This window comes from Vicugna pacos, unplaced genomic scaffold (assembly GCF_048564905.1).
Source record: "Vicugna pacos unplaced genomic scaffold, VicPac4 scaffold_68, whole genome shotgun sequence".
NCBI lineage: Eukaryota > Metazoa > Chordata > Mammalia > Artiodactyla > Camelidae > Vicugna > Vicugna pacos.
In genome coordinates, this window is record NW_027328749.1 from 174,336 (window position 1) to 195,149 (window position 20,814).

The window sequence follows — 20,814 nt, forward strand, 5'->3', positions numbered from 1 at the left end:
GAAAAGTCTGTGAATTCCTTAATCTGGGTGACGGGCTTATTGTTCTATTCTTATTGATGTATACTTAAGTTATTTTATAATTTTACTACCATTAGCTGAAGAGCAAGTATTAATACGTATTAACTGAAATCCTTAGAGCTGACCAAATTTACCCCACACAAAATCCTTAATGTCCTAGTAGTCTGTCTTACAGAAATCTTTTCCCACAAAGACAAGAAAAAAGGGAGACAGATCCGTGCAGTATTTCCACGTTGTCAAGAGACCCAAGACTGACACAAAGTAAGAGATTCGAAAAAAGATAAAGAGGCTGAAATCAATGTCCTGAAAACCTAGCCAGGAATTCTAAATGGCCCAACTTAACTAACCTCAGCACTGCCGCATCAAGAAAGGGGTAAAGAGCACCTAGTCGAATTTTTTTTTAAATAAATAAATAACGACCCAGTTCCTACCACAGGCAATTATGATAAGACTGAGTATAAATTCTAACACCAAATAGTGTACAAATTATAATTTCTACTTGATTCAAACTGCTTCTTCTTAAAGAAGAATCTGAATTCTTTTATTCTTAAGACATATTTGTGGCATATGACCTAGTGATAAAATTTTCAACCAGCTTGTATTCAAAAAGTTCACCAATGTGAGAGTTTATTACATCAACTATTGCTTTTTGGGAAACCCATGTGCCTTGTCACTCTCTTTCATAAGATTTCCTGTGGAAAATTCAATCCCTCATTCAGGAAAGGGCTGAACAAACGGTCTGATGGAAAATCTTCATACACTGCAACACAAGAAAATGAAAATGACTGTGAGCAGCCCGTGAAGCCGGCAGACACACACAGCGCATTGCTGTGTTCCCGCCTCGACTTTCTGTAAGCAGCAGGGAAAAGGTGCATCTCAAGAAATAGTCATAAACACTTTTCAGGACCTGAGCACACAATTTCACTTTCCGGGTTTAGTGGGCTTCCATTTAATTCTATGAGAAGTGTTTAAAACAACAGAACAACAGCTGAGATAGGGTTTAAAGTAACTTTTATGTCTTAGTGAAAATAAAGCCAGCTGATAGTTATCATTTTTTGATTATTTGATCTCACTCTCCTACTTTACCTCTCCAACCACCTCACAAAATGACGGTGAACGTCCCCTCCTGGGTCAGAAGGCTACGTAGAAAGTACCAATCACATAGAGGTGTGCTTTGTTGTTTTATTTTTCAAAAGAAACATGTTTCATTCATGTGACTTAATAATTAAGATCAAGAAACAAACTCTATTCAATAAATATTAGCCAACACATGTCGTCATAGCTGCTCATCAGGTTTGGCCCCATGTTACACACATTTACATGAACATCTGCCATGTGCTGTCATGGGACATGGTGAGTGGGGACAGAGTCTCTGCTCTCACAGGGCACACAGCCTGGTGGGGGGCCGGTGTTCAATCATTGCCATTTTTTAATGTACTTACAAATTATGGGAAATGCTATTTAAAAAGAACAAAATGAGTCAATGAAAGAGAAAAATACAAGGACTGTATTTAGGCTGAGGGAAGACAGGGAACCTCTTTGAAGGGTTGACACTCCACTGAGACCCAAAGGACAATGCCGGTGCTGCAGGTGAAGGACAGGGACACACTGAAATAGGGCTGATATCCAGAATATACCCAAATCTCTTTAAACTCAACAAGAAGAATGAATAACCTGATTAAAAAATGAGCAAAATGCCTGAACACACACCTCATCATAGAAGGAATCTAGATGCCAAAGAACTCTATGGAAACATGCTCCACAGCATCTGTCATCAAGGGGATGCAGACTGAAACAGCGAGGTACCACTGCACAACTGTCAGAACTGCCAAAACGCAGAACACTGACAGCACCGAATGCTGGTGAGGACGTGGAGCGACAGGAATTCCCATGCATTGCTGGTGGGAATGTTAAATGGCCCAGATACTTTGGAAGACGGTCTGGCAATTTTTTACAAAACTAAACGTACTCCTACCATATGATCCGGCAACTGTGCCCCTTGGTGTTTACTCGACAAAATGGAAACTTATGTCTACACACAAATCTGCATACAGATGTTAATAGCAGCTTTATTCATAATCACCAGAGCTCAGAAGCAACTAAGCTGTTTTCAGTAGGTGGATGGATAAATAAACTGTGGTCCAGCCAGAAAATGGACTATTATTTGGTGTTAAAATGGAATGAGTTATCAAGGCATGGAAAGACATGGAGGAACCTTAAATGCATATTATTAAGTGAAAGAAGCCAATCTGGGAAGGTTCTGCAACTGTCTGATTCCAACTGTATGGTGTTCTGGGAAAGGCAAAACCACAGAGACTAAAAGATCAGTGGCTGTCAGAGGCTAGAGGGGAAGGAGCAATGAATGAGGTGCAGCACGGAGCATTTTTAGGGTCACTAAGACAGACTACTCTATATGAGGCTGTGACGGTGCATACATGTCATTGTACATCTGTCCAAACCCACAGAGTGCACACCACCAAGTGTAAATCCTAGTGTCAAGTATGGGCTCTGGGTGATGATGACGTGTCAGTGTAGGTTCGCCCATTGTCGCAAATGCACGCTCTGGTGCAGGCGTCAATAGTGAGGAGGCTGTGGGGACAAACTGCAGTTCATACACCCAATCCAGCCCCAGGCACCGCTGTGAATAAAGCTCTGCGGGTGTGTGGATTGTTCGGCCGCTCTGGCGTCTGAACAGCAGAGCTGAGCAGCTGCACCAGAGATCAGGAGGCTTGCAGACTCTGAAATACTTACTTCCAAGCCCTTGACAGAGAAAATTCTGCTCAGCCCTGTTCTACACGAATCAGAATTCACCCTGATGAGACAGGACAGCAGGGCCCAAACCAGGCATGGTTAATGTGACTGAAGCAATGTTTTAGTTCCAACACCTTTGCTGAAGTCCTGCAGGTCCAGTGACAGAATGTAGCCAGGAAGCGTCTGCAGGAGGAGTCAGTAGCAGGTCTTCCCGCCAGGCTCTGGGATGCCGGGGGCCGCGCGCTGCACGGGGGCCACCCGCCTGAAGAAGGCGGACTTGCAGTGGAAGCCGATCAACTCATAGAGCTCGGAGAGGATGCTGCACTGCTGAATTCGCTCCTCAGAACGCTGAAGCACAGGGAGAAAAGCAACAAGCATCTGAACGAAACATGTAAGTGAACAAAGACCCAGAATAAAAGTTTTCCCTTAAAACAGAGACCCGATGACACAGGAAGGAAGAGGAAGGCTGACTTCGTGCACTGACGGGACCGGATGCAGAAACGCAGGGAAGCAGCGCAGTGCAGATGCTCCAGACCCCTCCGGGCCCCACCTCTCTGCGTTCAGCCTGTCCTTTTACTAGAAAGGCCTGTATTCCCTGAAACAGAGGAATCTGATAACCACACATGAGAAACAGAGAAGGGAAAGAGGAAAAGGAAGGGAAAGTAAAGGAACAACAGTTCATCTAGACCCTAGGGTTTGGACGGGACTTTCACCAAACACACAACTTCTCAAAGCACAGAGCACACAGTGAGAGGCTGACAGAGTGACTGCGACTTCTGCTCCTTAAGCAGCAGCTACCTGCCAGCACACGCTGCGCCCCTTACTGAATCATTACAATCATCTCAGAAACGATTATTACCCCGGCTCACAGGCAAGGACATCTGAAACTCGGGGAGGAATTATTATCATCCTGGAAAAAGTCCCCTGACCCAGAAGTGTCAGAGCCTCCAGTAGAACCTGGACTAAAATGCTCCGGTTCACCACAGGCCCTGAGGCTCAGGCTGAGGCCATGTCAGGTCTGCACGGGCCCAGAGCATGAGTCTGTGCGACAGGGAATGCTCCCACTTGAAGTGCCAGGCCAAGACACTCAAGAACCTATGAAATGGAACCAAATCCCCAAACTAATTTCCAACCGACTGCCCTGTCCGGGAGGACTGCTCGGCACATCTGCGCTGTCACCTGTGCACAGGCTGAGCAAGGGGCCCAGAGAGTGGCATGACGTCCCAGTGGAAGTGGCTTGGAGACCACTTCAACACAGGAGAGACTCTCCCGGATTCCAACGTTAACTCTCCATTCCATTTCCAACTGGAAAGTAAGTTTAGACTTGTTTTCCTCTCCTAGAAACAAAGAGAGTGGTAACATCAGCAGGAAACTCAAGACAGAGGAAGTCTCCTGGCCATCTGGAAGGATAGGCCCGGGAGGGAACAGAGACAGGGATCAGAAAGACCCGATTTCCAGTCCAAAGTCTGCACGTCACTCGATTTGACAGTTACCGTATTAATACAGGTGATAAAATCTAATTATGATTCTTGGGAAAACTAAATGAAATAACGTATGCCACTAGCATAGGTCTAAAATCCTCCATGAGTATTCCAGAAATGGACGTGATCGTGGTTAGTTACTGTCTGCCAAGTCTTGGGTGCTAAGACCACATCAGCCAGCCAGAGATGTGACGGAGAATGCCTCACCAGCCAGCAGCCTTCTCCAACTTGGAAACTCATAGTATCTGAAGAACAGGCAGTGGTGGATGCTTTGGGACACTCTGGAGGTAGCACTCCAGTGATGACATTAAAAAGCTGTGGAGAATTTAGAGGACCATGCAGTTCAAATACAGAATACACATTCCATGTCTACCCACATTGATCTCTAGCTATGATGATTCAGAGAGGAAATACATATTCAAACTTACAACAATTTCCCACATAAGTGCATCAAAACTATTTGGAAAGAATGTAACTTTCTTTAGATCACAAAGCGGGGATTACAAGGTTTGTTCTAAGAGCCCTACTTGTAAAACATCTGCTAACATAACTGGGTCCACTATCAGTCATCAACATTCGAAGAGAAGGATGGAAAAGAACAAAGCCAAGCTAATATACTCCAGTCTTTTGTTGGGTTACGATGTCACAGAGGAGATGGACAAGTCGTCAAGGAGCCACTCTGCCGTGATCACGGAGCCGGGGAACGGGATGGGCGGCAAGATGTATGACGCAGCTGCAGCTGTGCCCACGCTTCTAGGCAGGTACCCAAAGTCACCTCGACAAGGTGTCAAACGCTTGTGCCCACGTCATCATCACCTGACATGTATTAAAGAGAAATGAAAACCTATAAACGGCCAATACCCTTGGTGGGTACACTGTCCAAAGAGCAATGTCACAGTTTGACAACTGACCATCTCAGTTCCCTGGGATTCATTCTTGGAGAACCTTAAAAACCACTCCTCTGTCCTCAAGAAGTGCTGCCTACTTGCCCTATATTTGGCTCAGGGATACAGCACGTTCACGTGGTCTTTAATGTCTGCACAGCTTTGACTGTCTTTCTCCAGGTTCACTTGTCCATTCTGAAGAGGCCTGAGTTAAGTCCATCCTCTGTAAGATCAATTCCCTCCAGTGACAAGTCATCGAGCCTGCAATTAAAAGCCAACTGAACAGGACTGTCCTCAGCTAAAAAGTTCACCCACCCTTCACTGCTTTCTTAATCTCCTCTCCTGGCTAATTGCAACAGACTAACACCTCCCTCCACCCAGCTCCCCAACTATGACAAACAGAAAGTAAGGTCCATCAAAGAGGAGACAACTCCATAGTCACCTCTGAATTCCTAGCATATAGTAATGACAATAAATAGAACTATGATTATGGCTTCTTTCCTTTAAAAGCTTTCTGGTTATTTAAATGAGACCTTGGAAGAGAGGTGTTTGGGTCCAGTATCTTGATCCAGAAGACTCTGGAGGTCTTTTTTGGAATGGCTGTTCACTGATTCATTCAAAACACAACTTCTCATTCCTGGAGAAGCTGTGATTTTCGGCCAGGAGTTTGTGGTCACTCTCATGCCAGAACAGCTTTAAACTAAATCCTTACCTTGGATTTGTTATTTTCCCCTGTTCCAAAAAAAATTGACTTTCCTTATTTTCTTGCCTTGAGGAATGTTTTTTTTTCTTTCTTTCTAATTCACCCTTTAGTAAAGCAGGCTTCTCAGGATGTGCTTGGCCTTACATAGGAACAGCCATCCAACTCCCAGTGTCAGAGGCCTGGGGCTCACCTCCGACCCTCATGTCAGGGCAAGTGAAACTCAGTTCAGGAGCCAACCAGCACCCCGGGGATTCTAAGGCTCGTGTATCTCCGAGAATTTCTGCTTTCTGGTTTGTCTTGGCTTCTGAGGATTTCCCCTCACTTTCTTGACAATTAGCTGTGCAGCATGAAAGATGAGGAAGGAAGGTTTTATTTCTTAATCAGCATTTTAAGGAACTTGTGTAATGAAGGTTTTCACAAGTTTCTAGAATCCTCCATTGCCAAGACAGAAAACACACTAGATATTTTCTAAATTTAGGAATCATGTGCATTTTTTCTTTGCTTTAGTTTTCTTAACTGCTAACAGACATTTTTTAATTAAAAAAAATATGGCCGCTAATAGGATAGAACATTGAAGGGGCAAACAAAATTAAAGGGCAAAGACAGAAAAATGATAAGTACTCTACAAAGTTAATAGAATACATACACTATGGATCAGATCAGCAATTCTCAGCAACAGCTAATTGAAACATGACCATGAGGTAAAACTTCTCTCCTGTCAGGAGATGGCCAACAGAAAATTGAATTAAAACAACAAATTAAAATTCTAAGTCTGGCGAGGTATAGAAGGCTACCAGCTACATGTGTCTTCTTCTGGAAAGGAGGGAGGCTCACCAGCCCTTTACTGTGGGGCCTGAGCCCAGGGGAGGGCGGTGAAATGAGCTCTGTAAGTACCCAATTAGCAAAGTGAGTGATGAATAAAGAGACGTGAGCTTTAATGACAGAGATGATACTACTATTCACTTGTCCTGTAAAGTATGTCTTCACGTTCAGTGATCAATACCTCGGCGTCCTGAGGGATTGAGATTATAGGAAAATGCACAGCCCGGGCCCAGACCTCCTCTTTGAGCTCGTGACACTGCACTTAGATGTCTCAAGGGCACCTCCAACTCTACCTGCACAGAGCTGACTTCACGGATCTCCTCCCATAGCCGTCCTGCCCAGGAACCCTGGTCGGGAGGGGAAGGTCTCACTGCCTCTTCCAGCTCAGGTCCATCACTCACAGATGGGCCTGGACCCCTTCTTCAGGGCCCAGATTTCCTCAGTCACTGAGTCCCACCACCCACACCTGTCCTACCAGGTACTCACTGGCACTCACTCAGCACTGACTCTGTGCTGGGGTCCATGCTGCACACTGTGCACATGTTATCTCACTCAATCTCCACAGCAGTCCTAGGAAGTGGGTACATCACTGCTTCAATTGATTAGATAAATTGTTTCACTTCCTTGAGTGCATCGTTCAAAGTGACACGGCTACCGAGCCAAAAACCTGGGACTGAAAACCACTTGAAAACTGAACACTGCTACACCTCGCAGCCACCCTACTCTGACTCATCACATCACCTCCTGCCGAGCCTACTAAATGTTTGCAAGCATTTTACAAGCACAAAAGTGATCTACGAGAGCACCCCACTCCCCTACTTAAAATCTGTCAATGACGGTCCACTGCCCTTAAGGGAAATCCCCACCGCGCCTGAGCACAGCCCAATGGCCCGGCGTCCTCCTTCCCTGAGCGGCCGCGCTGCCTCACCCACCACGCAGCTCTACACGTGCCGTGTCCAGGACAAGGATGCTGACTCCGTACAACCTGGGGCTCTTCTCACTCGAACAATGATCACCCTCTTCAATAATGACTCTCAGAAAAATGTTTTCTCTGGATGAATCAATATCTTTTTCCTTACAACTTCCAGTCATTGATAATGAGCTTCCGCCAAAAGAGAGAAGAACTATTCCTCAGTCTCCTTATCTGAAAAGTGGGAATAACAAGGAAATATGTGAGGTTTTAAGAGAAATAATATTCATGTGAGGCTGAGTGACAATTCCCAACATACACTAAGCACTCAATATGTGCTTACTTAATATTAATAAGAATAGATTCCATTCCAGCAAACTTAAATCAATGTTTTATGGCTTTGTCCAACAGACTACAGACAAACTGTTGGACGAACCCCTTTGAGCAGATCAGCACAAGCGTCCTGGGAGAGGTAAGCGCTGGCTCCAGTTTCAGGGGCAGCCAACCAGCACTACGGGGCGGGGGCAGTTTGCTCAAACTCTTACATGTTGCTTGAGCATTTAGTTGTCGTTATTGAATAAAGACAGGTGTTCTTTAGTCAAAGCTCCTGAAACATAAATCTTCAAAGATTGATGCAAATTAGGTTTCAAGTACAACATTCTCCCTAGGAATTATTTGAAAATCATAGTCTTAGCTCCTCTGCACATCAAAAGGGCATGTTCTTAATGTATCTGACTATATACACTGAAAGGATTGTTTAAAAGAAATTTAGATGAAGCCATCCTAAATAAGCTCTCAGTATTATCTGCACAAAGCCCCACCCAAGGGTCTCATTTCTCACTTCCATGTAGGTGTTCAGGTTGCTTAACCTGGGTCTTGCTTTCTTATAACACGGGTGAGGGAATAGTTGTGGATAGATTTATGTAGCAAATATATACCTAGTGTATTTGCTGTGTAGGAATCCTAGAAATAAACAAATTGATATATAGTCCCACCCTTAAGAACCTCAGTCTTTCCATTTACAACAGCATTAAAAATAAAATGGGAGACACATTTAACAAAAATTTACAAGGTTTGTACATTGAAAATTTTGAAGTCTCACCGAAAAAAATTTTAAAAGATCTACATATATGGAAGACATCCCATGTTCAAGGAATGGTAGACAATATTGTTAAAAATATTAAGACTCCCCAAAGTGATCTACAAATTCAATGGAATCCCTATCAAAATTCCAGCTGTCTTCTTTGCAAAAACTGATCCCAAAATTCATATGGAAGTGCAAGGGACCAAGGTCAGCCAAAACAATCTGGAAAAAGAAGAGCAAAGTTGGAGGACTCACTTTAAATGTTACTACAAATCTATAGTACTCAAGTCATTATGGTACTGGCATAAGTTTGGATACGTAAATCTATGAGACACAATAAAAACTCCAGGGGGGGAAACTTACATTTACAGTCAGTTTTCCACAAGAGTGCCAACAACACACCATTGAAAGAATAGTCTATTCAACAGATGGAGCAGGGTCACCTGGGTATTTGCAGGCAAAAGAAAGAATCTGGAATCTTGAACCCCTATTGTATACAACAAATAAAAATTAATTCAAAATGGATCACAGAGAGAAACGTAAAATCTAAACCTATAAACTTTCTAAAAGAAGACATAGTATAAATCTTTGTGGTCCTAGGATAGGCTATGCTTTCCTAGATATAATACCAACAGCAGAAGTGATAAAAAAAAAAAACACAGATAAACTGGACTTCATGAAATTTAAAACCATTTGTTACAAAGGACATCATCAAGAAAATGAAATGAAAGGGGAAGGGGGTAGCTCAAGTGATAGAGTGCATGCTTGGTAAAAAAAAATGAATAAATCTAATTACCTCCCCTATAAAGAAATTGTTTTAATGTTTAAAAAAAGTAATATGAAACGACAATCTGCAGACTAGGAGAAAAATTTTGCAAGCATATATCTAATAAGAGACTAGTATCCAGGATATAAAACAAATGCTTACAACTGAACAATACAAAGAAAATCGACCCAATTTTTAAATTTGCCAAGGATTTAAATAGATACACAATTGGCCAATAAGCATATGAAAAGATGCTCAGCATCACTAGCCAAATCGAAATCAAAATGAGATCTCATCTTACACCCACTAGGATGTTTATAATCAAAACATGGGCAATAACAAGTGTCCGACAGGAGGCAGGGAAATGGGAACCCTCATATGCAGCCAGTAGAAAGAGACAACGGTGCAGCTTCTTTGGAAAAGTCTGGTGTTTCCTCAAAAGGCTAGAGTTATCATATGGCTCAGCAATTCCACTCCTACATATAGTGTCATCCCTCAGTGTCCTCGGGGGGTTGGATTCAGGAACCCACCACCCTGGATCCCATAATCCAAGGATGTTCGAGTCCCTTTACAATCAGCCATCTGGATCCATGAAGTGGAATCTACAGATATGGTGGGCCAACTTTACAGCCAACAGAATGAAAACATATTCTCACAAAAACTTGCACATCAATATTCATAGCAGTATCATTCAGAGTAGCCAAAAGTTACAAACAATATCCATCCATCAATGAATGGATAAAGAAGATGATCAAGAATAGTCCCACAAACTTTTGGTCATTGAATCTTTGACAAAGGAGCTGAGAAAATACAATGGAGTAAAGATAGCCTCTTCAGCAAATGGTGTAGGGAAAACTGGACAGCTGCATATAAATCAATGAAGTTAGACTACTCCCTCACAGCATACACAAAAATAAACTCAAAATGCCTTAAAGATTTAAACATGTAGGCAAGACACTTTAAACCTCTTAGAAGAAAACAGGCAAAACATCTGACATACATCTCAGCAATATTCTCCTAGAGCAGTCTACACAAGCAATAGAAATACAAGCAAAAATATATGTGGGATCTAATTAAACTTACAAGTTTTGCACAGCAAAGGAAACAGTAAGCAAAATAAAAAGACAACCTATGGAATGGGAGAAAATATTTGCAATGAATGAGACTGACAAGGGCTTAATTCCCAGAATATATAAACAGCTTTTACACTTGATAAGAAAGAAAAACAAACCATTCAATCCAAAAATGGGCAGAAGATCTAAACAAACCTTTCTCCAATGAAAACATACAAATGGCCAATAGGCACATGAAAAAATGCTCAATATCACTATCAGAGAAATGCAAATCAAAACTACAATCAAGTATCACCTCACACAAGTCAGAATAGCCATCATTCAGAAGTTCACAAACAATAAATGCTGGAGAGGCTGTGAAGAATATGGAACCCTCTACACTGTGCTGGGAATGCAGTTTGGTGGAGCCATTGTGGAAAATAGTATGGAGATTCCCCAAAAGACAAAAAATTGACTTCCATATGACACAGCAATCCCACTCCTGGGCATATATCCAGAGGGAACCCTAATTCAAAAAGACACCTGCACGCCAATGTTCACAGCAGCACTATTTACAATAGCCAAGACATGGAAACAACCTAAATGTCCAATGACAGATGACTGGATAAAGAGGTTGTAGTATAAATATACCATAGACTACTACTCAGCCATAAAAAATAATAAAATAATGCCATTTGCAGCAACATGAATGGACCTGGAGAATGTCATTCTAAGAGAATTAAGCCAGAAAGAGAAAGAAAATTACCATATGAGATCGCGCTTATGTGGAATCTAAAAGAAAGAAAACAAAACAAAACTAAACAAGACCAACATCTACAGAAAAGAAACAGGCACAGAGACATAGAATGCAAACTATGGTTACCAGAGGGGAGAGGGTGTCGGAAGGGATACATTGGGAGTTCAAGATTTGCAGATACTGACTATGTATAGAATAAACAGCAAGCTTATACTGTATAGCACAGGGAAATATATTTACTAACTTTTAGTAACTTATGTTGAAAAAGATTATGAAAATGAATACATGTATGTTCCTATAGAACTGAAGTGTTGTGCTGTAAACAAGAAACTGATGCAACATTATAAACTGACTAGACTTCAATGAAACTATTTTTAAATACACCAAAAACAAAAAAAAAGAAAAAAGATATTATTAAACCAAAAGAATAAATTAATGTTTCAGGCTACAACATGGATGATCCTTCAAAATGTATGCTAAAATAAGCCAGACACAAACGGACAAATACTGCCCTTTTAGGTGAAGTGTATCTAAGTGTTCATTGTACTACTCCTGTAAATTTTCCGGAAGTTTGGTCTATCAAAATAAAAATAAAGTGTACTATTCATTAAAAACATTAAACGATTCCTCACAGGAGGACTTTAAATAATAAATGAAGAAATGCATGTAAAGGTCCTGGAACAACACTTTGCATGTCCACAGTCACTGCTGTCACTGTTACTCAGAGGGTGGTGCCAGCGCTGATGAGAGCTGCCTCCACTCACTCCCCTGCAGACAAGAGTGAGGGCCTGGGCTCTGACAGGCAGGGGAACCGAGAACCTGGGTCAGATACAGCCACGCCCCAAACTCTGCGGTACCCAACTTTCTTATACAAACTGCTACATGTAACGTAAACACGCTACAGGGATGTATCTTACAACACAGGGAATACAGCCAATGTTTTACAATAACTATAAATGGAGCATCTATTGTACACCAGAAGCTTATATCATATTGTAAATCAGCTATACCGTGATAAAAAACTAAAAAATAATTTAAAAATTGTATCACTTTAGTATTCAATTCAGTTTTTAAGTAACTACTAAACAGCTTAGAATGTATAAATGCATTTAAGTGTGATAAGATTGTTTACATATATATTTACTTTCAGCCTCCTGCTAAAAGAGAAATTTAACATTTTTTAAACACAGCTTAACAACAGTAACAACAAAAAGACAAAGGTGAGAGTGAAGAGAAAATGGAGATTCAATACTTAAATGAAACCAGGGGGAGGTAAATTCATAAAAACGGATGCCATGAAGTCAGGGTAAGTGTTAAAGGCCGACTAGAAATTCAGCTGTAAGATTCCTGGCAGCTAAAGCAAAAAGAAAAAGATGACGGGGCGGGTGGTAGAGCTCAGTGATAGGGCGTGTGCTTAGCATGCACGGGGTCCTGGGGTCAAGCCCCAGGGCCTTCACTAACAGATAAATACACCTAATTACCTCCCCCCCCACAAGAGCCTCAACGAAAAGATAAAGAGAAATTTCTTTCCTAAAAAACCTGATATTAAATTTAGAATAAATACTTAAAAAAAAGAAAAATAGAAAAAGATGAGTGACACAAGCGATAATGCCCGTGAGATATATCTGAGGTGGCTGCTGGAAGGTCCCCATGTCCCACGAGCGAAAATCTGAAACATTCTTCTCACCACACAGAGTCATCCTCAGCCCACCCCACACCTCTCCCTGTTAAATGCAGGAGCACAGGCAGGGTCAGACCTTTGCTCTCTCTGTGTCATCACAGTGAGACAGGATGGAAGGGGGCAAAGCACAGCCATTCAAGGAAGGCCACAGCAATTAACACCAAAATGGTGAATGATTCAACCCCCAATAGGCCTTGAGGCTAAGGATGAAGAGATTTAACTTCTAGCAGATCTTGAGCTTCATTATACACCCATTGTAATAGTAACATGGTGAATAACACACCCCCAGGCACAATGGCAGTCCCAAGACTAGCCACAAAAGGTCAAAGGGTGGGAAATGGCCAACTCCCTGGGAATTCCATCCCCTTGCCCTTAGGCTGGTCCTTCTACTTAAGAGCATATGAAACCACCAAGCCCAGGAAAACCAGCAACACAGCACAGCCTCGCGGTCACCCCTGTCTCTCCCTCTTCGGAGAAGGCCCACACACTGTCTGTGGATTGGGTACCTACTTTTAATCTGAGCATCAAACCCCCACACCTCGTGGTGTTTCTCTTGCCGTTCAACGTATCTCTCTGAATAAATCTACCTTTACCCAACACTGGCTTGCTCTTGAATTCTTTCCTGCACGAAGCCTAGGACCAACATCTGCCGAGGCACATCCCAGGGGCCCAACCAAAGCCTGGGACACAGCCCTTCTCATGCTCCACTTATTTTTTCTTGTATCAACAGGACTGGGTTGTAAAGGGAGCTCTGAGGCCCCAGCTAAGGGACAGAAGCAGCCCCCAGGGCTCGAATTGGCGGGCAGCCTCTCCCCCAGCAGGGACGCTGGGGTCGGCCCGGTTGTCTGTGGTTCCTTGTTGTGCTGACTCCCCATCCAGAGAGCGTTCTCCCTAGGCCTGTCCCCACAAAACCCTTCTCTCCAAAATACAAGCACATCATGTCACAATCCTCTTGTTCAACCAGGAAATGCTCAGCCCAATTTTTCCTTCCCCAGTAAAGAACCTAACTGTCCTCCCTCCCATCCCACCATTTTTTCTTTGTCAGAACTCTGCACTCTCCTCTCACCATCCTGAACTCAAGTGCCTTGCTGGCTGAGACAGAGATGTTTCAGTCTCACACAGCCTTCGTCCTTTCACTTTCCCCTTTCTACCTTAAAAAGCCTTTCCTAAGTCTCCCACCCCTCTGATTCTGAACATCAAAAAGTGCTGAGGTTACAGTCACTATCTGCATACCTCCCAAGCTTTGGCTAGGTTTCCTTTGCAAGGTCTTCATTAAGGAGCTGCATCAAGAAGTTTAAAGAGGTTATTCTTACATCTGAGCCGAGAAGCCTGCATAAAATTGAAATGGCTTTGAAGAGAGTGTAAACCAGGGACAGAGAGGTCGCAGGTCCTAGTCAATAATGTCATGAGGCAAAATGTTCTTCAAAGGCTCAGAGTGGCTTCTGAACACGGAGTCGGCAGGGAGGAGGTGCCAGGCAGTGAGGAGGGTGAGTGACACAGGGTACGCTCCCCCAGCTGGGGAAGAATTGGATTTTTTTCAATTTTTCCAAATAATTTCTTACTTCCTTTTTCTCCTATTGTCACATACCATTTCCTACGAATTAAGAGAATCAATGTCAGTCATTTGGGCCACTTGGGAGAAGCTACACGATGCCATTCACAGGGTTGGGGCATGACAGCCAAAACAGTCTAAGTTGAAAGACCAATGGCCGTATTTCCAAGGTAACCACGGGCATGCAACAAACTCCCCAGTTTCAATGACCTCATCTCAAAGGTGGGGCCAATAAAACTACCAAGCAAGGTGCGTGATGATTGTGGCCGACATCTGTTTACTAGCTAAGTGCCCGTGACAGCTGCCGTTAATGGGGAATGAGTATGATCAACGAGGCCCAGTCTACCTGGTCACACCTGCCCTGCCTTCCTGCCTTGGTGCAGGAGCGGAGCTTGTTTAGCTGAGATGAACGCCCCCAGAGCAGCCCCGACGGGAAATCTCCCAGCTCTGCACGGCGAGGCGTGTTCCTTTCCTTCTCAGAGCTGATCACAATTTGCAGTCTTCTGTTTTTATGTTTATCCCTTTTGTAACTGCCTCCCCTCCGGAGTTTTTGCTCAAGCAGCACAGGGCCAGGTGTGTCTTGCTGCCTGCTGGATATTCTGGGCTGGGAGACAGCCGAACCCACATCGTGCTCTGGTGCTGAATGGAGAGGGCAGAAAGCACAGGGGCCCATGCTGAACTGAGGCCCTGCACCCAAAATTATGGTCTGAGTTTAGGCAAATTACACAGTCTTCTTTACCCTGAGATTCCTCATCTGTCCATGAAAAGAACTGCCCATGGCACACAGAGTTACAAGGATTAAAGGAAATCACCAAATTCACAAACTATTCAAGGGGCTACCAGTGCATCCTCAACAGACAAATGCTGCCTTTACGGCTCTGACACACGCCAAGCGGGAAAGCCGCACACAGTGAACACTGCTAAGTGCCAGTGTGTTAAGTGCTTCACGTGTGCTATAATACTCTTTACAACTTACAACAATCCCAGGAAAAAACGAATATTATCATGCCCATTTCACAGATTCACTAACAAGTTAAGAGAGGTTACATACTAGTCCAAGGCCCTATGGTGAGGAAATGGTGATTTAAAAATGAATCTGGGCCCAGGCCTGGGCTCCATCTCTCTCCCATCCACCTGACCACTTGCCTATGAAATCCACCTGTCCAATACACAAGTTTGCAGCCGGCCAGCTCTTAAATGCAATGTGTGCCACCGTTTGTCAATGTTGGTTAATTACCATTAACTGTTCTCAGAAACCACTACAGAAAAGAAAGGTGGACTCACGTCCCTGCCCACAAAGAAGAGGAATTCTGCCATGCCTTCTCCTGTAATGTGCAGAAACCCTTCCCTACACCACTAAATCCAAATGTCTGCTTCCTCCATGTTTATGTTTGCACACGGCTTATTAAAGTAGAAGGAACCTGCAGTAATTCGGTCTCGGCTGCCTTCCAAGGTTGCAGATTATCCATAATCAGTCTGTGAGCTAAAATACTACAATGTGAATGAAAATATTGCAACCATGTCAGTAAACAAAGAATGCTGAAACCAAGTCATCAGCGGCTGCCAACACACCCCAGCAAGGACAGGCCTGCAGCCCAGCCTCTGCAGCCACTCACCATGGTGCCCTCTGAGCAGACTCAGAATAAGAAAGGACAGGATACTGGCCCTAGATAGCTAGGTGCTTGTCTAAAGAATGAATTCCGAGTCCAAATGTTTGCTTCCTCCCATACATAGAAAAGCACTAAATTCTTGAACTTGAGATACCTGGCTTTCTTTAGATAAGAAGCAGTCTTTTATTGTTCCAACTTCCTGGTCTTTGTTGTAAAGCTCCTATATATCCTAGCTCCTCCTCAACCTCTTGGGAGCAGTCCCTCAGGGTGATCTGAGAAGATGTCATCTGGCCTTCAGTCCTCCTGCCAAATAAAACATAACTCTTAACTTTTAGGCTGCACATGTATTTCAGTCAACAGTTTTGGAAACCATAAAGGGACCCAGAGCAGATTTCTCTCTACCTGAGCTCCCCGAGTAGCCGGAGCCTTGGTACCAGCAGTGGCCCTTTGTGCCCATCCGCCTCCTCGGGGAGTCCAGATGAACCTGGGTGAGTCTCTCCTGGTTCTAGGATCTCCCATATTGGTTGATGATCCTGAGATTTATTTGGCGGTTTTTCCAGGTACCTGGCCCTCCAGTTGAAAGATACTGGGGGGAATTACCCACCTAGTGGGGACATACTGGGTGGGGCCTGGTTGAAACATAACGGGAAATAGCCACCTTGAATAGACGTCCGAAGTGGGGCTGGTGGAAACATACCAGGAAAATACTCACCCAGTGGAGACGTCCTGAGCGGGTCCAAGTTGAAAGACACTGGCTTCAGGACTGAGTGGTTAGGTAAGAGGCTGGTCTAATGTTTTCCTCACTTTGGTTACCTCCATTGAATTTTTCGGGATAAAAGTAAAACTCTTATGAGGAACCTTTCAACTCCAAAAATGGGACCCTCCTCCTGGCTGGTAACAGCTTTCTTCCGTGACAGAGAAACTTGCAGGAATGGTAGGGGCAAAGACTTCATGCCATAGAGTTGTCCCTGTGGGAAATCTTACTAGCAATTTTATTCTGAGAACCCGACCTTACAATGGGGAATAGAATTAAAAAAAAAAAAAAAGTAAAGAAAAGAAAAAGAAATAACAGATTGCCAGCCTCCACCTAATACCCCAGCCAGGTTTATATACGTACAAGACTTACAACATTATTTGGGAATTAGAAAAAAAAAATCTCACTCTGAAAGTAACTAACCAGGCCTGATATAAACAGTTTTTGGAATTCTGAAGTTATAAAAACGAAATCCCCTTTAGGGGAAACTTGGATTTCTCTTCCTGTGTCCTTGAATTGTAAACATTTTATCTTTCTCCGAGTGTTTTATATGTGTGTATGTATGTATATATGTGTTTCCTTTTTTTAAAGGAAACCTTGGACTCTGCCATGCAAAAGGTACAAGTATTGTGTACATATGGTGGCCACGCAAATAAATTGGGATTCTCAACAATCCTTTTGTAGTACTAATTTTCAGACATTTTGCCATCTTAACCTTTGTTGCATCAGCCTGGGCCACAAAGGCCTCTAGCTTTTGGAGAGTAAACTTTTGAATTTTATTTAGGCAACACCCCCACTCTCATGTGGAAATGCATCTTCATCTTATTGGTTTAAAATCACGATCTACATATATATAAATTGATGGCCATATGATGGATCCTTTAATTTGGAAAAACTTTTAAATTGGTGAAAGTTGAAAGAGCTCTCATTATAAACAGCTGTTTTATTGGTACCTATTAAAATCAAGTTTAAAGGTAGAAGAATATATTTAATGGTTAACCTAAGAACTTAGTTTAAAAAAAACACTGGTTTGAAATGCTACATTTGTGTTTTTCCTTTCCTATCAATGGTTTTAGAGATGCTAATAAAAACTTAGAATAATTAATGTTAATTAGGCTGATAATTGGAAAAACGATTGTAAAAATGTCGGAAAAAAAGATAAGGGGCTTATCCCAAATGGATAAATATTTTTAAATGGTTATTTTGAATGAGATAAATAAAATGGACATTTTTGGATTTAGATACTAGGTTTTGATACTACACTACGTAAAGTTAAGAAAAAGGGCCAAAGGGATCACCTACTGCCCCCAACATTAAAGTTCAAACAAGTCCGTTTTATTTAACACAGTTTAAAATATATGTATTTATAGGGCTAAAATATAAATATATATATATATATATATATATATATATATATATATATATATATATATATAGACTGAAATACTTGATCAATGATTGGAACAACAGACCAAATAGTCAAATTAAAAATTGAGAAGGCCCTAAGCCCTTTGGCTCAAACTTGGGGATCCTAGAGACTTTTCTATAAAATTAGATACAATGCACAAACACACACACACACAAAAAAGCATCTGGCACTCCTTCTAGAAATAGGAATTACTGATTAAACCTAATAAATATAAAAATTAAAGGTATAAGATTTAATAAAATTGAGATAAAAGTTTCTAAAATTGGTATATTTAAATGGGCTTTATATAAACTTTCTGCTTAATTGTGTTGTGGGATAGATATGTTTCAATGGAAAAACGCTTCCCTTCTTGGTATTATAAGGCTGGGCCCATATCTGTCCCTCAGAAAATATTAATTGTACAAATAAAGGAAACCAATAGAGTTACATGAGCCGTCCAGTATAACGTAAAACTAAAAACTAATATTCAGTGGCTAATAAAAACATATAATAAGAGGTTTACCCTGGGTTTAACTTATAACTCAAGGAAAAGAGGCCTTACTAAATGCGTTATGCAAGCTTTGGAAGACATGATAAAGTAAACCTTAAAGTTTTAAAACATGGAATTCTTTGTTTACAGCTCTTCTCACTGATACAAAAAAGCAAATTAAGGATATACAATTGGGACTGGGTGACAGAGCAGTTCTCTGGGGAACTGGAAGCGTGTGTCTTTGTCTTGCAGATCAGAAATGTAAATTCACCAAACAGTGACCTAGGACTGAGCCTAATTAGCTCAATGAGATAAAACTTAAGGCCAAGAAATTTTTGGCATTTTAGAACTCAGAACTCTGACGGGTCCTTCAGACTTTGTCAAGAAATCTTAAATGTCTGTTTCATAAATAGTAAGCCTTAGTGATTTGAGCAAGCAAATTCAGCTTACTCCAGCTATTATTATACCTATCTTATAAGTAAGTTTCAAAGTGAAGCTATGAGATCTCTAGCTTTTGTCGTTTTATAAGCCTGCATGCACATTATAGACGTGAGATATTTCTACAGCTAAAAAAAAAAATCAAAGTCAAAGAGCTCTGCTTAATTGGCATAAAAAATAAGAGATTACAAATGAAGTATTTTTAAAATAGAAACTGACCAAATTGAATTTCAGCTTCACGTGAACTGGAAAGTATTCAATATTAAGATAATATTTGATATTGTTCAGTTTAAGTACGTTCTAATTAATATAAACATCTTTAAAGTCATCAATATTAACTATAATACCTTTACTGTACCTAGGTTTAATGAAAGTCAAATAAGATCCTGTTATATCTGTTGCAGATTTGTCAAGAAAAAAATAATAGAAATGTGGTGTGGTAAAATTTTAAGTAAATTAAATGCAAATGAGATGAGAGCTTTGGGTTCATTTTTAAAATGTATGCTTAAGATAATCTCTAAATGATTGGTATCTTTAAATTCTAGAGATGTGCTAAATTAAGTTAACTGATAGGATTTTACTAAATAGCTATGCCATTTTCAGATAAAATAAGATTGAAATATGAATTACTTAACATGTAACTTCTTCTTACAGAGAAACTAAAGGTGTTTAGAAATATTAATAAATGGTTGGTGCCACCCTGAAATAGTCTCTATTATTAAGGGAATGATCTCAGAATCCTAGGAAAGTAAGAGAAATGTGTAAAGGAAGATATAAGAATGGAATTATATTTTGTTAAGGAAAAATAGTGACTTTCTCCTGAAGCTGGTTACTTCTGAATGGAAGAGAAAATAAGGGACACACTAATATGAGTATAGAAACTGTGGAAGGCTTGTGGAAGAGGAACCCTGAGGAAAGAGTTTTGTACGTGGTCGGAATTGGCTAAGTTTGCAATGAACTTGGGCAAAGTAAATGAATCTTAGAAGCAAGCTGGTACAAGACTAGATTTGGTTTTTTCACTGTTAAGAGGACAAAATTTTCTTAAAATGTTAATCCACTTTCAGTAACAAATTGTAAAACTTCTTATACCACTTAACTGATCTGTTCTGCCTTTACCTTTGAAGTATTTTCTTGTTAATGAATAAGTACTTCTTTACAGTGAACTATAAGTTTATCTGACCAAGTGTTCTCAAATCTTTTAACAAGCTACCCAAATATCAATTTCCAATTAAAGTTCTTTTAGTCTCCAGTTAAGTTTGGGATGCTACAGAGGGCCCCTGAAACATCCCAAAGAGAGATTTTAAACTAGTAAGTTTCATTTGGCATGTTAAATAACATGGTATTGTCAACTGAATAATAAATCTTCCTAGGTAATATTGTATGAGAAAATATTATTAACATAGATATTCTAGAAATTATATGGACTCCCTAAAATTCTGGTATATCTGAAATGTTACCAGTCATAATTCTGGTTGTAGTGATCAGGTTTCTTTATTGATTATAGTGTAACTGTGTTTAACCATGATTTTAAATCTTTTGTCATTTATAGACAGTTAATTGTTTTCTTCTGATGGTTTTGCAAAATGCTTTCTCTTCAAGGAAATTTACTGATTTCTAATAAATTTCAAACTATAACACTGAACTAAACTGGGT

The 20,814-nt window shown here is 41.3% G+C and overlaps 1 protein-coding gene across 2 annotated transcripts in view; it reads right to left on the bottom strand.

Annotated features, from left to right (window-relative positions):
- Window positions 1–584: 584 nt before the first annotated feature.
- The window catches only part of LOC140694632 (trafficking protein particle complex subunit 9-like), a 35,477-nt gene continuing 15,247 nt past the window's right edge, over window positions 585–20,814 (bottom strand). Inside the window, exons 4-5 of one of the 2 annotated variants that reach the window (XR_012070210.1) lie at window positions 2,904–3,117; window positions 585–778 (exon numbers count right to left, since the gene is read on the bottom strand). Coding sequence is in view for 1 of the 2 variants with exons in the window: in XM_072957771.1 (XP_072813872.1) it covers window positions 2,965–3,117 (153 nt within the window). In the remaining variant the exon portion in view is untranslated. Of the gene's footprint in view, window positions 779–2,696; window positions 3,118–20,814 lie in introns of those variants that run through there. The other variant, XM_072957771.1, reaches the window with a different exon arrangement.